Source organism: Chelmon rostratus, chromosome 6, assembly GCF_017976325.1.
Source record: "Chelmon rostratus isolate fCheRos1 chromosome 6, fCheRos1.pri, whole genome shotgun sequence".
NCBI classification, from domain to species: Eukaryota; Metazoa; Chordata; class Actinopteri; order Chaetodontiformes; family Chaetodontidae; genus Chelmon; species Chelmon rostratus.
This window is the reverse complement of record NC_055663.1, coordinates 8,129,439-8,151,096: the sequence shown is the minus strand read 5'-3', so window position 1 is coordinate 8,151,096 and position 21,658 is coordinate 8,129,439. Positions and strand designations below refer to the sequence as shown.

General features: G+C 42.2%; 1 protein-coding gene across 1 annotated transcript in view; it reads left to right on the top strand.

Moving 5' to 3' along the window:
* LOC121607953 (c-Maf inducing protein) overlaps positions 1-21,658 on the top strand; it is a 43,326-nt gene that overhangs the window by 7,899 nt on the left and 13,769 nt on the right. The window contains exons 2-8 of the mRNA XM_041939025.1: positions 12,365-12,490; positions 17,761-17,811; positions 18,497-18,658; positions 20,039-20,080; positions 20,466-20,528; positions 20,641-20,721; positions 21,477-21,580. Of these exons, the coding sequence (XP_041794959.1) occupies positions 12,365-12,490; positions 17,761-17,811; positions 18,497-18,658; positions 20,039-20,080; positions 20,466-20,528; positions 20,641-20,721; positions 21,477-21,580 (629 nt within the window). The remainder of the gene's footprint in view (positions 1-12,364; positions 12,491-17,760; positions 17,812-18,496; positions 18,659-20,038; positions 20,081-20,465; positions 20,529-20,640; positions 20,722-21,476; positions 21,581-21,658) is intronic.

Below are 21,658 nucleotides of genomic sequence, written 5' to 3'. Positions count from 1 at the left end.
CCTGAAACAGGACAATTTGATTGGTTACAGGCTGTAAAAAGGTAGAGGAAACTGCTCAAGGCACAAAAGTTCCTCATAATCTGTCCACAATATGTCTTTGCAGATCTAAAAACACCCTTTGTTTTGATGCACATGTGCTAAAGGACAAACTTAATTGTATATGCACACATCTGAAATCAAGACTAAACTGAATGTAAAGCGGATTATCCATTAAAGTTAAACTAGAGTTCACTCTGTGGAGTCTGCGGGTGTAGAACAGGACATGTATACGAAAGAGAGAGAGAGAGAGTGTGTGGGTGTGTGTGTGAGTGTGTTGTGTGCTGAAGCAGAACAGGAGGATGTTGTGGATAAAGTATAGATCCAGATCAGCTGATCACACAGCACATCACGCTGCTCCTCAAAGCAGAAGCTGCTATTGTTTTAATGCAAAATAAAGGGAAGAGAAACGACAAGCAGTGACTACAATCTATGAGCCTGCTCGCTCACATACACACACACACACGCACGCACACACATGCACGCACACACACAGGGCTCTGAAAGACTCTGGGCAGGCCTCCAGGACAGGCTGCAGTACATGTTCATATTCAAATACTGGATCCTCCCAGTTTTGTTTGAACATTGCAGCCATTAGGCAAAGATTTGAGTCACGGCCGGGAATGATAGCCCTCTTGGCCGTATTGATTTATGATCTTTAAAATGGATTGGAACTGGACTTGTTCCTCTAATCCTGCCTTGTTATGTGTGTCTGTGAGTGATGGATAAGGTGAAAGACGACAGAAACCAAACAAGAGATTATGCGTGGAGCAAACTCTCGACAGGGAATGGAGACTGCAGCCCTGCAGCGGTCATTCTCTGTTTGTGACTGTTTTTAGTCATGTCTTTCAGGGAAACTCTGGGTTGTTTTTAACCACAATGAAAAAGACATATTCAGCAAGGGCAGCGGGAAGTGACACACAGCACTCCTCTACAGCTGGGCGCTACAAAACTCCATCTCGTGCGTGTGGAAGTCTTCACACCTTACTTCTGATTTCCATCTCGCATACCCATCTTTGCATTTTAAGTTTCACTGATGTCATACGGCGGCGCTTTGCCTTCTACTTTGCATGATTTATTGATTTCTGCACAGCTGCTTCACACACTGGCACAAATTACATCTTATATTTTATTTGCATATTACATATAGTGAGCTATAAGATTCGGCATGATGCTCGCGATGGCTGCCTGTAGACGCCACCCTCAGGGATAATGGCATACCTCTGTCCTCGCTAATCAGCACGTTATATCTCTTTTGTTTAAGATGTACAAAATCTGAAGAGAGCAAAATGGCAAGTTGTGGTTTTGTGGAGTTATGTGCTGAACTCTTTCTTGGCCGGCACGTAACTCCCCTTAAAACCACAACTTGTTATTTTTGGCTAAACTAAATCAACTAAATTAATGAAAGTAAATAAATTCTATTGAGAGCTAAACAAGGCTCAGAATTAGCTGTGCATTGCGATGTATTAAATTTCAGTTTTTCATCCTCAGCAGTAGCTTTAGCTGTGGACTCTCCTGCATGAGAGCCAACATCAGATTAAGTGGATGATGAGAGAAATATTTTCCATTGTAAGCAATTTTGCGTCTTACTTTTGTTTGGACCACAGTCATCAGAACAGAAAGAAAAGCGTCAGAGGTGAGGACAAGCACGTATACAGACAGAAACCGAGAAAGATCATGAAACAAGCATTTGGCATTCAGACAGGGGTCAGAGGTCAAGTCTTGTTTAAAGCTTTCTCGGACGACCTTGTTCATCCAACAGGCCGTTGTCAAAGGCAGAAGGATTTTGTGCGACATCTGCGGATAAGAGACAATTTTAAAAGAAAAATAGTCAGAGAAAGGAGAGTGGAGGAAGAGTTGAATAATTAATTAGAGAGTGATGTGAAGCAAGGCCGTCAGGAAGAGGTTAAATAATCTTCAGCATGTGGCGTCCTGTGGGAACGAGAACTAGATTCTGACATGAAATCAACGCTGGTTTCTTCTCATTTGCTACCGTTTAAAACAGCCTGTCATTACGTTTGGTGGAGGTTTCACATTCGTCATTAGCAGTGATCCTGTTCACAGTTCAAAGGTTCAGCTCAACGCGTCGGACCAGTCGGAGATGGAGGCGACACTGAACGTCTTTAAAGCAGACAGTTTTAAGCCTGGAGGCTTTTAATGTTCAATATGTAGAGCTTTATTGACACCAGCTTAACAAATTGGAAAAAAAAGTAGAACTGACTACTATTAAGTAGTGAATTAAAGCTGCATTTATGTTAAAAACAGAAACTCTAGCAACTGTGGTGAGTCTGATGTGATTACACTGTTATGTGTACATTTTATCTGAATTTGTAGAGTCTGCAGACAAATGACAATTGCATTAACATCAAACAGCAGCAACAGCTTATTAAAACTTGATTAAGTATATCTTTAAAAAAAACAAGGAAAATTGGCATTAAGGTCAAAAGGTTCTCTAATATTAGCCTGTTTCGAATAAAGAGCTGATAATTAAACACTACCAGCTGCTTGGCTTCTGCTGTATTTATGGCCTCAGTTGTGTTCAGAGAGTGACTTTAGTTTGGAGCTTCAAGAAGCTTTTCTCTGCTTGGGAATTGGAAAGCATGTTTAATCCCGTGTTGGAAAGCATTCATGTTGATGTCCGATTGAAAAACAGAACTGTCATTTATGTATTGTCCAGCCTACTTCAAATGACGTCTTGAACTCGTTCATCTGTGGCCTTGCCAGACCGCAATGAGATGTGAAACCGTGGCCTTAACTTGGAACAGCCTCCCTTTAGATGTCAGCCTGGCTAAATGACTTTCTTAAAGTTTCTCTTTCTGTTAGCCCCGCTCCTAAAACAACATTAAGATGCATTCGATGCATTGAAGTATTCCTCTGTTCCATTTTTGTTATTTTAAAATGTGAAGAAGGGATGTAAATGTGAGTTTCTGGACTCGCCAGTCAAACTAGGACTGAACTGCTAAAATGCAAAATTACCATGATCAGTCTGCTTGAACGAAGGGACGTTCACAAGCAGGCCGGTGCAGAACAGGAGTTAGTCCTCAGTATCTCTGCTCTGCGCTGACGGCTTCTTTTGTCTTCCATCTGGGACTGCGAGCCCTCTTTGCACTCAGCCTTGTTTGAGCCTCCGTTACAGTTTTCTCCCTTTCTTCTGTCCTGCTCTTTTGAGACATTTTTATTGAACAGTTGAAAGATATTTTTTATATTTTGTCTGTGCACATGTCTGCCATGTGTCACAGGGCTGAATGCTGACCTGCACTACGGGGAGTGATAACCACAGCTCACAGCAGCGCAATTTGTAGCCTTTTTTTTCCCGCTGTAACATTCCTTGATAATCAGAACCGCACATGCAAGGTTCTTCACAGTCTGATTTACGGTTTTGTTTGGGCTCATGTTATATTTGGATCGAAGCGTGGAGCTACTTTCAGTTTTCCAGCTCTTTCGCTGTGCAAGTGGTGGGCTGAGCTTCCAGGAACCCATGTTGCTGCTACACCCATTATTATTGTATTGTTGGTTTTGTTGTCACTGGGCTCATTTCTTGTCGTTGATGTGATTTTTGTTCGTTGTTGTAGCGGTGGCTCTTTGGCTGTTGTTGCTGCTGTTGGTGCAGTTCTTTTTTCCTTTTTTTAATCACAGGGGCCTTTTGGGGGCTGGTTGTTGTCTCTGTTCTGTTGTTGTGGTGAGTTGTTGTATGTTTAGTGCATACTGATGTCATTCTGTGCAGCTGCTAACTTTTAACTTCTTTGTCCACATTCCAAGAATTCTTTTTAATTTCTTCATCGCAGGCTCATAATAGTCAGCTGATGAAGCTTTTGAGGGCATGTATTCATTCCACTTTGTCTCAGTGAAGACAGCAAAGAAAACATACTAAAGCAACCAGCTTCTTTTTAATGTAAGTTACTGTTGGACTGGTTATGTGTGCAGCATTGCATTGTGTTTGGATGATGTACTGAGCAGGACTGCAGAATAATTATTTTCATCATTCAGCATTTTTAAGTAAAAGTATGTAATTGATCAAATAATCATTTCATCTTTAAAAAATAATGACAAATGCCCATCACCAGTTATCAGAGCCTAAAGAACGTTTATATGACATGGGGACAAAGCACCGTAACTTTTGTTTGGACTGAGGTCAATTTTTCTGAGCTTTCGCACCACGAATGAAGCCATCAGCCAATCACGTTGTGCGGAACAGACGTCACATCACAACTCCTAATGACCTTTGGATTGTGTGTGTTTCTAATCACCCTGAATTACATAGCTTATGTAGTTTACTTTTGGATGTAGTAGGTTAAGCAACCGAGCAACGTGAGCAGCTCTCCTGGGGGCCCCGGACCCCAAGGGACCCCAAGGCCCCATATGATTCATGTAATGTGTGTTAATTTGATTGATTGCTGTTTTTGGGTGATTTCTACCAATGGAGATCAACTGTGGTTATCAACCTTTGGTAAATCAACAGTTATGTTTACATTTACTTCAAAAAGCATGTGTTCATTTGCTAGTTATCTTTTTCTTCTTCTCCTTTGTTGGGGCAACGCTGTATTTTTTTCCACATTGTCACCACCAACTGTTGATTAGCAGATCTTAGGGTTTATCATCGTCATGTTCATGTGCAGAAAATATGAAACGAAATGGAGACCCACTATTAAAACTGCTGCTCTGTTGCACTTCTAGTAGTCTGGTGGGTACCTTTAGGATAGGTCCTGGTTTTCACCTGTCTTGTAGACCAGCATTACGTCCAAATTTACAGAGTACATTTTGCGTGATAAATTGCATTTAACCAAATTCAAGGGGCCCTGCATTCAAGTTTTACCCTGCGGCCCTCTGGTGAGTTAATCCAGCCATGAAAAAACAGCAAATTCCTGCATTTTAGAAGCAAAAAACAGCAGATCTTTACTTGAAAAAGGCGCTGGAACAATTCTGCACTGCTGACTGACGGACATGGTCTTAATTTGTCGAAGCTGTCATTAATTTCTTCATTTCTGGGAGCCAACGCTTTAATTTTTCTCTTGAGATGCTTCTGCGTTTCCACAGAAAGAGGCAGGGTCAAAGCACAGCCTCCTCAACCTCAACGGAAGTGCTCTGTATCCTCTCCTGAAAGCCCGCATGACTTGTTGGGGATGTACCACAGGTCAGCAGTGTGTTTTTGTCCCCTGAGTTTACAAGCAGCAGTTTGGTTGTTCCTTCGCAAATGGAGAAGTAGAGCAGCTTATCGTTCAGGGAAGTGACTCTGTAACGGCCGGTGACGTCACACATGCGTCCAGTAGTCCGGTGGTGTGACTAAGTCCCTAAACAGAGCATCTGACATGTTTATGTTAGCGTGTGATCAATCTGTTGGCCACAGTGAAGGTCTTTTGAACAAACGGAGCTGTCACATCACCTCGGTCACCCTTCAAATCTGGGTCACTGCTGAATGTCCTTTTGTGTTGCGTCGTTGCTGGTAAATATAAAATCTGATTGAATGCAGGATGTCAAATGATAATGTTTGCTCGATGATGGGAACAGGAGGAAATGTGCACTCAAAGGCCCTCTTATCCACTCGCTATCGGTCTTCAACGGGAGTGTTGTGGCTGCCAATCCGTGTGATGCAAACGGAGCGCGGCTGCTAAAGACCACGGCGGTTTCCTGCAAACCAAACTTCATTCAGTGTCCATTATGTTTTGTCTTGGTAGATATGGTTACATATGTACCACCCTGCTTTGTTATAGCTGCTAATACATACCTGTATGCTGTGTTTTGTGCCTCTGCTGCTTTATCACAAGCAGAGCTCTTTTTTCATTTTTTTTTTTTTTTTTTTTTTTTTGGAATATGATTAGTAATTTTTATGATTAAAATAAACAGCAAAGATTGAACAACGTAAGCATGAGATGAAAAGAGGAAATAGGGAGAAAGGGAGGAGATTAGGAAAGAGCCAGTTTCCAAGTAAAAGAACAGAAAGGTCAAAAGAAATGGACGAAAAAAGTGGGAGAAGAGCAGTAAAAGAAGTAGGTGGAAGAGGAGTGGAGTACAAGCAGATTAGTAAATGATGGAAAGAAGGATAATGTGGAGTTAGGGTTAGAAGGGAGAAGGAACAGAGGGACCATAGGGGAGACAGAATCGAGAGAGAAGAGCAGGGTGGAGGTAGAGAGAGAGAGGAGGATAGCAGGAAAAGATGGGAGATGCGAGTTAAAGATGAGAAGACGACAATGGCAAGAAGGAGCGAGAGAGGGGGAAAGAAGCGGTAGGAGACTAAAAGAAGAAGAGGGAAGGAACAAACTAGAGACAGTCTTGTGATGGGATCACACTAGCTGTGACGCCATCCAGACCCACGAGTACTCAGTAGTCATTGGTCGAAGCGCCACCATCTTCAAACTCGGCCTTCAGTCTGACCTCACCGATGATAAAGACACACTCCACATTCTTAATAACCGTGTTTATTGTTGTACATTCCTTTTGTCAAACGAGGGAATATTTCAGCAAAACACATATATGTTAAAACTGACATAGCGGCCATGTGAGGATGGTTCGGCCTGCTGAACACATCACAGTTCACCTGTTCTGCTAGACTCACTTCTCATGTGTTCCACCATGCACCACACACGCAGGGCTGTACACAATATGGAGTAAAAACTATGCTGGAAAAGCCCAAATTTGGTGTCCTGTGGCACAATCTAATGCCACCATTCCATTGTATTCACTGATCTAGAATTAGACTTAGAATTTAAGCCCGCACAGGCTGTAAAGAGATATTAATAGTTAAATCCATGTTGCCTCCTGACTGATCAGAACTTTTGTAATGAAGGTGAAGTGCATGATGTGGAAAAAACATACTTGCCTGAACCACAAACATCTCCAAACGTCTGTCCACAGACAGACATATAAACACCTGGCCCAAGTACCCAAAACTCCCTCAGCGGTAGTTACTGCTCCAGAAGGTGATTCCAGGACCACGGTTTGCCGTGATGACACACACAGACTCATGAAATGAAAACAATTACAGCCATCCAAGACAGTAAAGAATATGGAGCGAAGGAGAAAAGGAGGGATGGAAGGAAAGGAGGACCTTTTCAGATTCAGATTAGGTTTGGTGTCCTGTCTAAACCCCTCCTACAATGACCAAGAAATAATACACCTTGTTACACAGTAGAGCCTCAATATTGTTAACACTACTGTGTCCATTGTTCCAGGTTCAGATTGTATGTAGTGGACTGGCCTTTAAAGTGGTCTCTCGACCTTTTCAGGGCACTGACCCAGGCAGCAGGAGCTGAACACCTGATAGGTGTCTCCTTCAAACTCAGACGATTCAGTCAGCTGTTCCACTCCTCAGTCTTCCGCTGTCACCCTACCTCACTTTCTCTTTCTCCTCTCTCTGTCTTCCTCTCTCGCTGTTTCCGGCTTTGAGTCATCAAAGGCGCAATTAGAAAGTTTTCCCTGCCCGCAGTGCTCGGTGAACATACCGTATCAGGAAGCTGATAGGCAGTGACTCAGCGTTTACACGTGCTGATGTTTCTGGTCTTCCAAAGCTGCAGCGCACCTGTAGGTTATCAGAGAAGGAAGTCCTTTTGAAAAGTCTCTTATTTTGACTTCTGGCTTCCCTACCCTGTCTGTGGCAGACCCGTTTGTTTCTACAGCAAATTGTCACAAATGTCACAAATATATAGTGCCTTTAAAAAAGGCTCAGTACTTTTCTAGGACAGCTGGGCACTGAAGTTTTCAGCAAATGAAGAAATACTGCATTTGTTTTGGGACTATTTTCCGTGGCGGATTAATACACAGGTATTATAGAGTATCATGGTGAGTATTTCTGGCAGCAGGACAGTGAATGTGGGACTACAGTGTGTGTCCATGGTTGGGAGGGAACATTGTGGCTTATTGTTGTGTTCTTAATACTTTTTTAACAACAATGGAGCTCTGTGGCACAGAGGAAGAATCAGGCTTTGAAAACACACACAATACTTGTTAGTGGGATTAATTCATTGTTGGTTTTATTGTGGGATTTGTTGACAGTCTTATCTATTAACTTTTCAGCATTATGTTCAGCAGTGTATGTGTACTCAGTGTTGTATGCTAGAGGCTTTACAGTTTGAAATGTTTTCGCTCCATCCAGCCCTGTCATTGATTTCCATTCATATCTGCACGGTATGAAAGTCGACTTGCGGGGCCATAAACTGCCTTTATTTGCACCATCAGGTTGGCTTTATTCCTTGAAATAGTTATTTATTTATTAGTTAGTTATTATTGTTGCATGTTAATGCACTGTAACTTTAGTCATTCAAGGAAAAAGCATTAATGTAGGGCTGCATTATTTTTTGTAAGAATTTTCATCACGTTTCTTGTTTTGTCTGACCAGATAATAAGTATCAGTCGTTATCAGGCCATTAGATATTGAAAAACTTCATCAAAACATTCATATACATGTAGAAATGAGCTATTAGTCCATCATTAACCAATGATATATATAGACCTATGACATACTGTTATTGTGAAAGGGACCAAATTCATTTACAGTGGGATAAAACTGGAGCAATTTCTGATCTGAGAAGCTGTTTAGTTTCTCTCCGTAATGAAATGAGTGGGAGCCAATGGCTGCCTGGGAGGTCGGAAAACACAATTAAAACATCTTCACGCTTGAAATTGTTTGCAATGTTGTGAGACAGCAAACATAATCGGTCTTAATTTTTTTTTAATCATGCAAACAAACAGAGCTGATCTTTTTTCAATTAATTAATTCATTTATTTAATTTTTTTTTAAACAAATTTTGTGTTTTCACATCAGCTGAAGGATAAAACTCTGAAACATATCTTAAGTCTATAAAAGTTGACGTTTTGGAGGTAAAATCCAACCAGCAGTGAGACAGAGTTACAGCGCCACAGTATTGTTGCATTGGTGTTTTTAACATTTCTGAAAATACAGTGCATAGATCATGCTTTCTTTTTTTTTTTCCTGCTTTCTTTCTTCCTTCCTTCCATCATCGCTCCCTGTCTGCTTCTGGAAACAAAAAAAACATAAAATACATCTCCATCGCCTTGTTTCTATGGCAACACAGCAGTGAGGAGAGGAGACAAGAGGAGCTGTAGCCTCCTCCAACCCTCCTCCATGATGAAAAGCAGAACAGAAAGAGACAGAATGAGAAAAAAGATAGGACCAGGAGCAGGAAAACAGAGTCGAGTAAAAAGAAAGAAAGAAGAAAGACGGAGTCGAAGAGAATGAGAGAGAGAGAGGAAGGTAGAGGGAGGCAGGCAATCACCGCATGCTCTTGTGCAGGATGGAGTATCTATGGTAACCTCGGCTGGTTATCAGAAAATTGAAGCCCCTTCTGTTTGTCTCCATTCTGCTCTGGCTCTGCCTATTCAAAAACACCATTTATCTCCTCCTTCAGCACGCAATTTCATATTCTGCCATTTATTTTGCAGTTGCTCTTGTTAGTGTGGCGTGTGTGCCCAATTATAGCAAAGGCTTGTTCAAAAACACTATTTAGCAGCGAACATGCAGACGGACGGACAAACAGATAGACAGAGACAGGGGCTGACGTTTACTCTTCCAAGGAAATGAGACATCTCGGCCAGAACCAATATTTGCCATGGATGTCGTCTGTAATGAAAATCCTGTATGGGTGCAGCTTCACAACAGGGATTTTCTGTGTGTGTGTGTGTGTGTGTGTGTGTGTGTTTGAGTGAGTGAGTGTGGAGGGGGTGAGACAGAAGAGCCAGCCTGCTCTATCGGCCACGGAGGGCGGTGTAAATAAAGGAAAAGCGTGTTTGTTCGTCAGCGGGTGGGGGGGGGGCTGGCTGTTTGCTCTATAGAGAGGAAGATGGATGCAAATACAGAGAACCACCTGTCTGCTCGACTCCACTGCAGAGGGACGCAGGGCAGAAGCAGGCGTTCACTGCTGCTGCTTCCATGAAACTACTCAGATGTGTTTGTGTTGAGCGGGGCCGTGTCTGTGTGTGTGTGTGTGTGTGTGTGCTGGAGGAGGCCAGAGACAGGCTGTTTATCTGTCTGGAAGCAGCAGCAGCAGAAGAAGAAGAAGGCCTGCTCACTGAGACACTGACTATAGTTGGACAGTACTCGTTTATTCATATTTTTGTGATTTATTATTTGGATGTCGACCTCTGATGCCATATTTTTACATTCGTATCATGTATATGAGCAACGTATTCCGAAACTGGTTCCACTCCAGTTCAAATCGTAAATTGATTGATTATTGTTTTTATTAAACATTATTATTATTATTATCAATTTGACAAGAATTCAATACAGGAATAAATGCTAAAACAAAAACATTTTAATATCAGTAATTGTTGGCCTCTATTAAACAAGACAAGTCAAGGCTTCGGTATGCCTTTTTGTTTTGGCCTCAAACTCTCACCCCGTTTTCTCAGGAGTCATAACAGAACACACACTCACACGTGATGTCCACACTGCAACTCTCAGCAGATGCCGGTATCTTCAGTGTCCACTTAGGATAAACATTTGTAAGTCTGATGTGAAATTATTTAGGGGGGGCAGTCCTTATAACTTCAGATCTTGTCTCATAATAATCCGATTCAGACTTTTTTGTCCCTATCTAAAATCATCCAGTGATTGCTGTGGATGCTAGTTAGGTTCAATAGTCTGACATTTGACTGCAATGTGTCTAAGAAAGCTTCTCAGACACTCTAAGTATAGGTTACTGACATGCTCATACATCCAGTGAAAAGGTTTTAGTCGCTGTAATTGTCCATCTTGTCCATACAGTCTGCAAAGAGATCCCCTCTTAAACTGATTTGATGTATCCCATGAACAGTTCACTGCACCTCGGCCGCTTGTAAGGCAGAAATAGTTACAACAACACTTTACTCACTTATTATTTTTTCCTCTTCTTCTTTGTTTTTACCTGACGGCAACCTGGTGTGCCTCCATTCACCTCCCGTGAGAGACGTCTGTTTGCAGGCCAAACACAACAGCACTGTACCTACTCTCTACCAAATGAGCCATCCAGCGAGGTCCACTGATTGGATATTGACTTGTTTACACTTCTTCTGTTGTCTCCGCTGTTTTCTTTATCTGTGCCCTGGAGATCAGCAAAGTGCACTTTAAAACCTGTGTTAATCACGACAGCGTTGAATGGAGCGCATAAGAAGTGCGAGAAATTCTTTCTCACAGAGAATTCAAGGCCCGCGATTGTGACTACATTGCTGTGGTCTTGTCAGTGCTTGACGGGCACATCCAGCTGAAACTCTCCGCTCTCACTCAGCTGTTGAGAGAGTTTACTTTTCTGTTCTATAAAAAAGTCAGAGAGAAAACATCAACCAGAGCATGCTCAGCACGCTCCAAGCGAGTATCTCAAGTTTTTCTAAATGAAAATGGCCGCAGAAAAAAAACCAAAGGGAAAAAAAAATGCCAGAAAGCATAGTTGTCTAATTAGGGTGCAAAAGCCACTGCAGATGACGTCTGCAGGGCCCGTTTGTGTGGATATACAGTGAGTCTCCCATCGACAATAATTGCTAGTAAGTCACGCAGTGACGCTAATGTCTGGGAAATCTACTGGTGATTCATTTACTGCCATTTCTGCATTACTGACAGACACATGTCTTATTATAGACACACTGTGGCATTAAACATTTCTCTTCAAACTTCTCCTGGGGGTTAGAAGATATACAAGCTCGTTTTTTCCTTGTGGCTTTCACTCGGCCTCGTTATTTTTATCTGTTTAGATTCTTTTTTCTCCCCCCGCTCTCTCTCTCTCTAAAGACTCCTCTGTTCCTGAGTCCGGAAACTTGTGGTAATTTGTCAGCATTTCTGTAATCATTTTGAGACTAGCAAACAGGTTGTGGCCTGTTACTCAGTTGCATCTGCTTCCAGCTCTCACAATGGTGAGACTGGGATGAGAGCTCTGCATCGCACCATATGAGGTTTCCTGTGTGTGTGTGTGTGTGTGTGTGTGTGTGTGTGTGTGTGTGTGTGTGTGTGTGTGTGTGTTGACTCAAAGCTACATGAACAATGTATTTCTAGGTGATGTTTGTTTATTTGTGTGATTAATGGCTTTTGTCAAATTGATTTTCCACTTTGTTTCAGCATTGAATGGCTGTTCACTTGGAACTACATCAGATGTCACCACACTCGATAAAGACTACTCTGTGTGCTGTATGACAGCCTTTGCCATTCTGCTGTATTTGGAGGTTTTGTTTGGCCTTGTGTTTACCGAGGGCAGGTTAGCTCAGGATATGTTTCTTTTTGTCTTTCCAGCTGACTGTCAGTAAAAATAAATGCCTTTCACTCCTCCGGCTCTGTTTAAATATACAGCATGTACTGTAAATGTTAGACAGCAGCAGGCTAATATCCTCTTGCTTTCTCTCTCCTCTCCAGCCCACCGGTTACATGGAGACGTCATTGTCCTACAGCTCCATAGAGGACCTGCAGCTCCTCTCATGGGACAATGCTCCGAAGTACTGTGTCCAGCTCAGCTTCCCTGGTGGCACTGTCCTGCTGCAGGTAACGCGGCCGTCTTAAAAATAAGCTCCAGTCAGCTGTACAGGTTGGGATAAGGCTGGCTAAATTAATGACAATAAAACAAAACTGTGAAGCAAACCAACCAAATTTAGTTAGTGTCGCTTATGTATAGTTCCTGCATGGTCATTTCTGTCCAACTGCTGTACTTTAAATGCTTAAATCAAAGGTTTTATAGAAAAAGGGATTTTACCATATAACCAGAAAAGGAATGAATTTTGGTATCTAACTAAAATGAGTTTTTTCAGGTACCAAAAGGTCAAAAAAGTGACAAATAATGACAGTGACATCCATCCCTGTTGGTTAGTTATTTACTATTTACAATTTAGGCATAGAAAAATAACAGTCCAAGACTGCACAAAAATAAAAAGACATATTGTAGAAAATAAGCAAGCCTTTATGTACTTAAAGGGACAGCTCACTCTAAAATCAATTATACATTTTTTCCTCTTATAACTGTAATGCTGTTTATCCATTTGGATTGCTTTGGTGTGAGTTGCTGAGGTCTGGAGATATTGCTTCTAGACATGTCCGCCTTCTATGGAACTAGATGGCTCTCGGCTTCTTTTGCTGCAAAAAACCCCAAAAAAACTCAGCATCAGCAATGTCTCTTCCGAAAATCATGAGCCAGTTCCTCAAGATAATCCACAGACCATGTTGTGAACAGTTTCAAGTAGGAACTATTTTCTTTCTAACGAACTACACCCACCAATTTTATCACTGCGCAGAAGGGAGCGCAAGTGACAACGAGACAAGCGGCAGCCTCTGGGGCTGAAAAATGAAGCCAACGCCAAGTGCCACACCTGCAGTTCCTTGAATGGCCACTTGAGGCTGGCTTCAAAGATCAATCCCCATCCACCTTTACAGCAGAACTAAACATGTTTACAGCCTTTGTCTCTATAGCTAATTTCCTGTTCATGACAACTGTACGGGTGGTGGATTGTTATAGAACTCGCTCATTTAAATTATGTTATGGCTTAAAGTTATGCATAATTCTCGGCATGGCCACTTTGAGTGACAACTGCAGTTTTTGGCAATTCCACACTGGCTTCATTTTTCAGCCCCAGAGGCTGCTGCTTGTTCACACACCGATGTCACAGCTCTCAGGAGCAGCTACAGATGCAGTATCCTGCCCAAGGACACTTGGGCATGTGTTGACCCGAACCACTGACCTTCTGATGAGCGGATGCCCGCTCGACCTCCTCGGCCACAGCCGCCCGTCGTGCACTTTTACGGTTATTAATTAATGGAATGTTTCTCGTCATACTGTGACGGCAGCAGCAGCGCACATGATCCCTGCCTGAAACGGCCAGTGTATTCTGGAATTAATGCAGGGTCACCAGTTCATCAAACTATAAACTTTGGAAAGGTCATTGTATCTACTGCCATGTATCACAAAAACTTCTAAACCTTCTTGTATAAACAGATTGAGTATTTGTGGACGAAGTAGATCACTGCCTGATAACTGACAATTGCTCAGTGACCTGTGATAATTGCTAAAACTGAGATTTTAAAGCTATCAGTGTAGTGGGAACTTGGGTCCTAAGTGCTCCCTGTGGGAATGTATTTTTAGTTGTAGATTTTTGGTTAATTTAGTCGATAGTATTTTTCCATGATACTGTTACGATCAAAAAAGTGTTAGACTGGGCTGCCAAGGCCTGTAATGTTTTAGACTCAGTACAGTACCAGAACCTTTACTGGACACTTAATACCATGTACCTGCTGAACACTTTAATTAATCAAAGCTATTCAGTGACCACATTGTTGCCTATTAGCCAAATTACCTCTAATACACAATTCAAACCATTATGGGTGTTGGGGGTCAACGCTGTATACCCTCGTCTTCAGCTGTGATTGCTTATGCTTGCTACCAGCTGTTTGGACCACTGCCAAGGCCGATTCAGTTTGTGCTCTCAAGGAAAAGCTCTGCTGGTTCCTATCCACAAGCCAAGATCGGTCAGGGATCCTGCACAAGTTGTGGAAAACTGGACCTGGTGTAGTTTTCCAGAACATGGAAGATAAGAAAATTATTTCAGTGTCATTGAGAAGTGAGGGTGGTAAAGGTTTAACGTTCAAGATAGTAAGTCAACCCTCAAAACTCTGAACAGAGCGCTCACTGAAATCCCTATCTACCAACATACTAGTTTGGGCTATTCCAACCAATTGCTAAGCTGCACAGAAGGTGTAGCTGCATAGTGCATGATGACAAGGGAGTAGCTAAACTACAGCTAAATGTGATCACTGAGGGAATATGATTTGTGTTCTGCTTGGCTCATTGTGTATTTTTTCTGTGGGTGTAAATTGGATGAATGTAGGCCAGCTCATCATCATAGATTCCCATCTGAATTGCTGCATAACTTGTAATAATTCAAAAAGTTAGTCCCCATTATTTAGATTTTGTACTTAAGCAAGTAATAATGAATGCTGTGTATTTTCATAGCAGAATGCTTCACGAATGAGCTCCTGAGTCAGCAGCAGCCCTATTACAGATGCTGTAATGGTGGGTTATTGATGTCAGTTCATTTTTGTTACTATCTGGTGACAAAAGTGACTCCGTAGGTCTGCAGTCACTTCCTCATCAGTGCAGATTTCTCTCTCAAATGGTGGGATAGAGGCGAGTAGCTCTTGGAAGAATATTCTCCAAAAACTCCTTCTTAGTAGAAATTAATCTCCTCGCTGTTATCTCATTGAACACAGTAGGATACATACAGTACTGCACACACTGTTCCTTCTAACCCATCTATAATGTGAACCGTGTCTTCCTCTGAATACACACTGCACCTCGACTGCTCCGACCTCGCAGCCATTACTCTTTGGTTTTTTGCCGATCAATTATTTTACTGTTAACAAACAGTGGGACAGGTAGTAAAAAGTGCAAACACACAGGAAGCAGATGGAGAAGAAAGGCTGGCCCTGGTTCTTTGTTTTGAAGCCAAAGTTCATTTTTAAATCCCTCTGCAGTTGTCGCCATTTCGGTTTACAATATATGAAGTATGTCTGCGGTGTGGAAGAAGTCAGAGGTCCAGTTTTAAAAGGCATCAGTTAACTATTCTAACCTTTTTTTCATCTTGCCTCTGCTCCTTTGTGTAAATCTCATTTTGTTTAAGTCGATGTGTCTCTCAGTCCACGTATTATATTCATGTAAATGATTGAACACCTAAAGGCTAGTGATAGTCATCAGTTTAGCAAATGCCACCCACCAATAAAATGCACAGTAAAGCTAATGGCTTCATACTTTGGAGCTAGTGAATGAACTGTGACCGCCTCCAGGTACCTGTGCATTCTCGCACTGCTCTAATATGGATGTGTCAGGCTTGGCTGGAAATGAATGGAATGAAGGAGATTAATACGTCACTACAAGACACAGCTCAGAGTAGACTTTTTGTGTGTTTTAGCCACGCTTATTTCTGTGTTGCTTTAAAGGCCCTGAAACCCTGTTTTCCCATTCAGCTTCTCACGATAAGCCATGAGATCACACATGAACAAAACACTTTCCTGCAGAAGGGACGGCGGTTGCGGGTATTTCACTGCAGAGATTTTGTTTTTTATTTTCTAACCAGGCTGTCCCCTGGTTTGAACCGGTTGTAAAACGTTATACAGATTATGTCTCATGCTGCTGTGCACCAATCAGTTGAGCAACATTTGAATTAAAGTCTGATGGCAGTTCTGTGGCTTATGTTGCCCTGCAACTGTCAATCACATTAGGTCAAACCACACCCACACAGTCCAGATGAAACAGATAAGGTTTTGAGTGGTAAAACCTGTAATGAATTCAAACCAAGGATCTTTTTTGCCTGAAATTTGACTCTTCTTGTTGCTTATTTAGGTATGACTATAAAATATTATAGAGGAATACTTTAAATGTCCAGTGTGTAGGATTTAGGGGGAGTCATGGGCAGAAAATGGCAGAAATGAGTATGTTTTCATTTGAATAGTTGTGTTTCCGTTACCTTAGAATGTTTGTAAAGTAGTCCAGAACAGACAAACCAAACATGGTTTTTCATGCTTCGTGGCTACCATAGGTTCTCCTGCACACTTGTAAGGGGAGGTTGGGGGGAGGGGCATTCATTTGGTTACAATCTGCAACCTCACCACTAGATGCCACTAAATCCGTCACTATGGAAATTAAAGAATTGAAGCTAAGTTTTTGGTAGCTTTGGAATATTATCATATTATCATCTTACATAGTCACTACCATGAGGATTAGGAAGAGAAATGCTTGTTGACACATCCATTAGACAGTGACAGTGGTGTTCATCTGGAGCTGTTCTGTCAACCTGTCCAGTTCACTCTCCTTTTAGTTCTGTTTTAGTCTCCACCAACTAACCCTAACCCAGTTCTTTCCGGGCTAAATGCTCCACTAGTTCCACCTGCTGGTTGTTTCTGGCCATGTGCCGGTGAGTTTGTCATTGGCTTTTACACTGACAAGAGCAGCCTGCTGCTGCTGGAAATGAGTTTGATAGCGCTGAAAGAACCAAACAGCAAAAACGACACAATGAGCTAAAAGACAATGAAATGCTCCATCGAGCTCAGGACAGCTGAAGAGTTGGGCAGTCATCCTCTATTTATTCATCTCTGTAAGCAGCCAGTGTCACATTACACATAGTCAGTTGACCCACTGTTAATATAAAATAGCATTTCTCCTGTGAAAGTCCAGCCATGCCTGCTGCAGTTGTTTTTCCTATGGCAAACAGTGCAAAGACTCATTTTGTGCTTTGCATCCAGTAACTGCACATTTTCTGGTTTTCATGATGACTAATGATAAGCTTTCACATTAGATACTTACAGGCCTGTCTGAAAGCGCAGTAACAGCTCTGTGTGAGTAACTGAGCATCGTTAGAGGGATGGGGCTGCGTTTGTGAGTCAAAACCTCAGTGATGTTGTCTGCGACTGTAAATGTCAATGCTTCAAGAGGCACGATCTATCTTCAGAATGGATTAGCTCTTGATAAATGTGCTGTATTTAGGCCCAAGACTGTAGAAAATGACTGTACAGGAAGCTGTTAAATGTTGATTGACATTGTTGCCTTTTGTGCACCTTTTACACAGATGCAAAAAACTTTAAAGGATTTAATTGACTAAGAGCAAATGTCATGAAAGCATTGTCTGTGGGTTCGCCCTCTGTTATCTGAGATCACATTTAACAAATTGTTTGTGTCTCTCTCTCTCTGTGTGTGTGTGTGTGTGTGTGTGTGTGTGTGTGTGTGTGTGTGTGTGTGTGTGTGTGTGTGTGTGTGTGTGTGTGCTTTGCTACAGGCTGCAAACAGTTACTTGAGGGACCAGTGGTTTCACTCCCTGCAGTGGAAGGTAATATTACTGTCTTTAACTATTAAAGCATCATGTTGTGCTGTTTCCTTTTTCAGACTTTAAGGTTACCACACACGTTGAAGTTTATTGATCATGCTGAAACACCGGAATAGATTTTTGTCTCTTCTCTCGGTCTGACACACCGTTTTATGGCACTTTACAGGCCTTTACGAGGATCAGGCCTCTAAACCTGTCAGTGCTAGAGCCATGCTGTGCTCACTGAGCTAAATAAAGTTATACAAGGAAGTTTGCCTGAGGTCGCTCAGAGTGGTCGAGCCCACAGTCACTTCCTATGGTTTCATTTTTTTCTCTGTTTGATTTCCATCCACTCTCAACATTGATTCTCAGGCAATAATCAAAAGCTGTCACACTGAGAAGCACTGCCCATATAGACAAACATACCATGATAGGTGGAGTTTACGCAGCTCTGACTCTTCACAAACATTTCCTGTGTGTGTTTTCACTGCACCATTTTGAATTAAAATTTTCCACACCAACCCAACAAGCATTTGAGAGACGATGCCACGAAACTGACCCGACACCAGGACAAAAACGATTGTTTCTTGATATGATATCAAGTGTTGAAGTGCTGGTGTCACAGAACAATGCAGGCAGCAGCTACACAAAATAAACTAATATTCCAAATGCTTGCTGCGTGGTCACGTGGGGTGTTGCTTTCCCACAGAAAAAGATCTACAAGTACCGCAAAGTCCTGAACAACCCGAGCCGCTGGGATGTGGTGCTGAAGGAGATCAGAGCGCTGGTGGACATGGCTCTGACCTCGCCGCTGCAGGACGAGTCCATCCACCAGGCTCCACTGCACATCATCTCCACCCTGCTGGCCGAGGTAGCAACACCACACACACACACACACACACACACACACACACACACACACACACACACACACACACACACACAATTACCTGTGTGGACCACCTGGCCTTGCCTTGCAGTTCTACTTTAGTGAAGTATGGAGCCCCATTAAGAAATATATAATCATATGAATAAATGGTGTGAAATATACAGTATAAACAAAGCAATACATTGTATAATAATGTAAGAAATAATTTTTAGTACAAAATATTATGCTAATTTCTTATCAACAGAGCTTTGTTTCAGTTCTATTTCACGATAGAAAAAAAAGATTTTATTAGAGAATTTCTCATTTAGAATTTAAAATTCTAAATGAGAAATTTTCTCACTAGTGGTAACACCACTGTCAGGAAAAGTGGCATAGAATAAAAATGTGACACAAAATAAAAATCATTGGGAAGAATAAAACTGACTTTTAAAGAAAGATAAATGTGATAAATGAACTCCAATTCAGCTATTGATCAGCAGTTTGGCGATATTTGGGGATAAGAAATGATGAAGTGGAGCAGACTGCAGACTATCCTCTGCCAAAGGTCGAGCCTTAAACAAGTGATTTGATAAAACATTTTAAGAACCAACGCAATGCAGAGTTCAAAGAGTTTGCTAATGCTAGCTGCAGGAAATAGCAACAACCAACTTTGCAAAACGCAAACGCAAGAGAAGCGAGAGAAAATGTCAAGAGACAACCCACGGGTGGAGAAAATAACAGAAGCTCTTACCCAACACATTGCTCTTGATGACCAACTGTTGTCATTTGTCGATAATTCTGGATTCTGTCGTCTTCTTGGTGTCCTGGAGCTGAGTTATAAGATTTCCAGCCGTCACAGTGTGTCTGCTGAGACATTGCAACTGCACTCCACATTGTGTGTGTGTGCGCGGCCTCAGCATGTTAGAGCTCTAATAGCATTATTAAGTACTCGTGTCAGTAGTAGTATCAGCGATTACTCAAGTGTGAGTACTTGTACTTGTACTAGTTCTGAAAAAAAGAGTTAACGCTTCATCCCTTCACTCACTGTCATGTTGGGATTTGTCCTTACGCTTGCTCTGGTGCCGGTGTCTGACTCTGCAGTGACACAGCACCACGTAGTATAGAGCAGGAGCCTCCTCTCAGCCACACCTTATTATAATCCCAACTCTTACCTGAAGGTGACACCAATCCTAATCCTGACCTAAACCCACATCTTCATTTAAAGATAGTCCCTTGTAGAATTCCCTTTTTTGTATTTATTTTGAGGACATTTGATTATAGTATGAAACACCAATGCACACACACACACACACACACACAATTTATTTATTTATTTCTTCCGTAAACCCTTCTGTTTTTATTTTCTCTTCTTCTTGCCCACAGAACTCTAATCTCAGCACTCAGGATCACGAAAACATCATTGTGGTGAGTATGAAAATCACCGTAGTGTAAGTTGATATTGATGTCAGGCCGAAGTTAATAATTAACACCCCTGAGTCTGGCCTGTTGTTGTTTTGGTCTTTGAACTGAGGAAAGTGATTGATTCTCCTCATGTATTTGTTCATGTTACACTTGTGTATTTGTGAGTTTTCGATTGTTGCCGTCAATGCCCGTTTGGCAGCGTCTGGGCAGAGCAGAGAGCTCGATGCTGGGAGAGGTTGCGCTGTTTGCGTAGCTCACCTGTGGGCTGTTGTTAAAAGGCTCCTGCACCTGACAGTCCTGATCTATGCTGCTGGCCCCCAGCCAGGGTAAATAAGAGATAGGATGTGGAAATATTCATCTTTCTGTGTGTGTGTGTGTGTGTGTCCAGGCCATTGCTCCTCTTCTGGAAAACAACCACCCACCACCTGACCTGTGTGAGTTCTTCTGTAAGGTGAGGTCACCTGCTACACTGAACATATACATACATGGTTGCTGCAGCGAAGACACATCGTTTTAAGGACGTAATGGTGCTTTCTGTTGACGGTTATTCCTGTGTGTTGCAGCACTGTCGGGAGCGGCCGCGGTCGATGGTCGTGATTGAAGTGTTCACTCCTGTGGTCCAGAGAATCCTCAAACATAACATGGTGAGAGCTGCTCTGTTCAGGAGCTGCCCGGAGCGTTCAGTAGTAGGGATGAGGATTAGGTGTCAGTTCCTGTTTCGTGCTGCTTCCACACTGCCCCATTCCTCTTTTGGTGTCTGGTCATTGCATGCAATTTCATGGTTTTGGTCATTTATAAAAAAATGCCACAGTTCTTCCGTCGAGTAGTAGGAGAAGTGTATACAATGGCTCTGATAGACTGATCTCGATCTCTGTTGTGATGTTCATCACATGGGGCCAGATTAACAGAAGTGAGTGGTAAGATTTATGTTTAACTGTGTAAGATGTAATGTTTTTTTTCCATCAGACAGTCAGTTTTTGCTCAATTGAGTTTAAACAGTAAAACTAAACTAACAAATAAAACATTAACGTGCTCTGCTCTACCCAGCAATTCATCATAAAGTGATTGATAAGGGAAATGAACGAAAGAACGGATCAATAAGCTGAATCAATAATGAAATCAGAAGCTATAAATTATTTGCAGGAGTGCCCTGGTGGAGGTAAAAGTCGGATGAAGGCATGATTTATGATGGAGTGTTCCCACAGTCTGTCTTGGAAAGCTTTTTTCCACAGAAAGTCGTGGTAATTACACACACAGAGCCTCCATCCACTGACTAAACCGAGCAGCGTCTGGAAAACCTTCATGTTTCAGGATGTAATCCTCTGGTTCTGTCTTTCCTCTTTTACGCTTTGGTTTGACTGATATACTTAGAACTTCCTTTGGTGTGTCCCCTTGGCAGGATTTCGGAAAGTGCCCTCGACTGCGTCTCTTCACTCAGGAGTACATCCTGGCTCTCAACGAGCTGAACGCTGGGATGGAGGTCGTCAAGAAGTTTGTCCACAGGTGAGAAACCGTCATGCGCAAGAGCATGTGAGAACAGCTGCTGTCTGATTAGAGGGCCGGTGGTGGAAGGTTTGGATT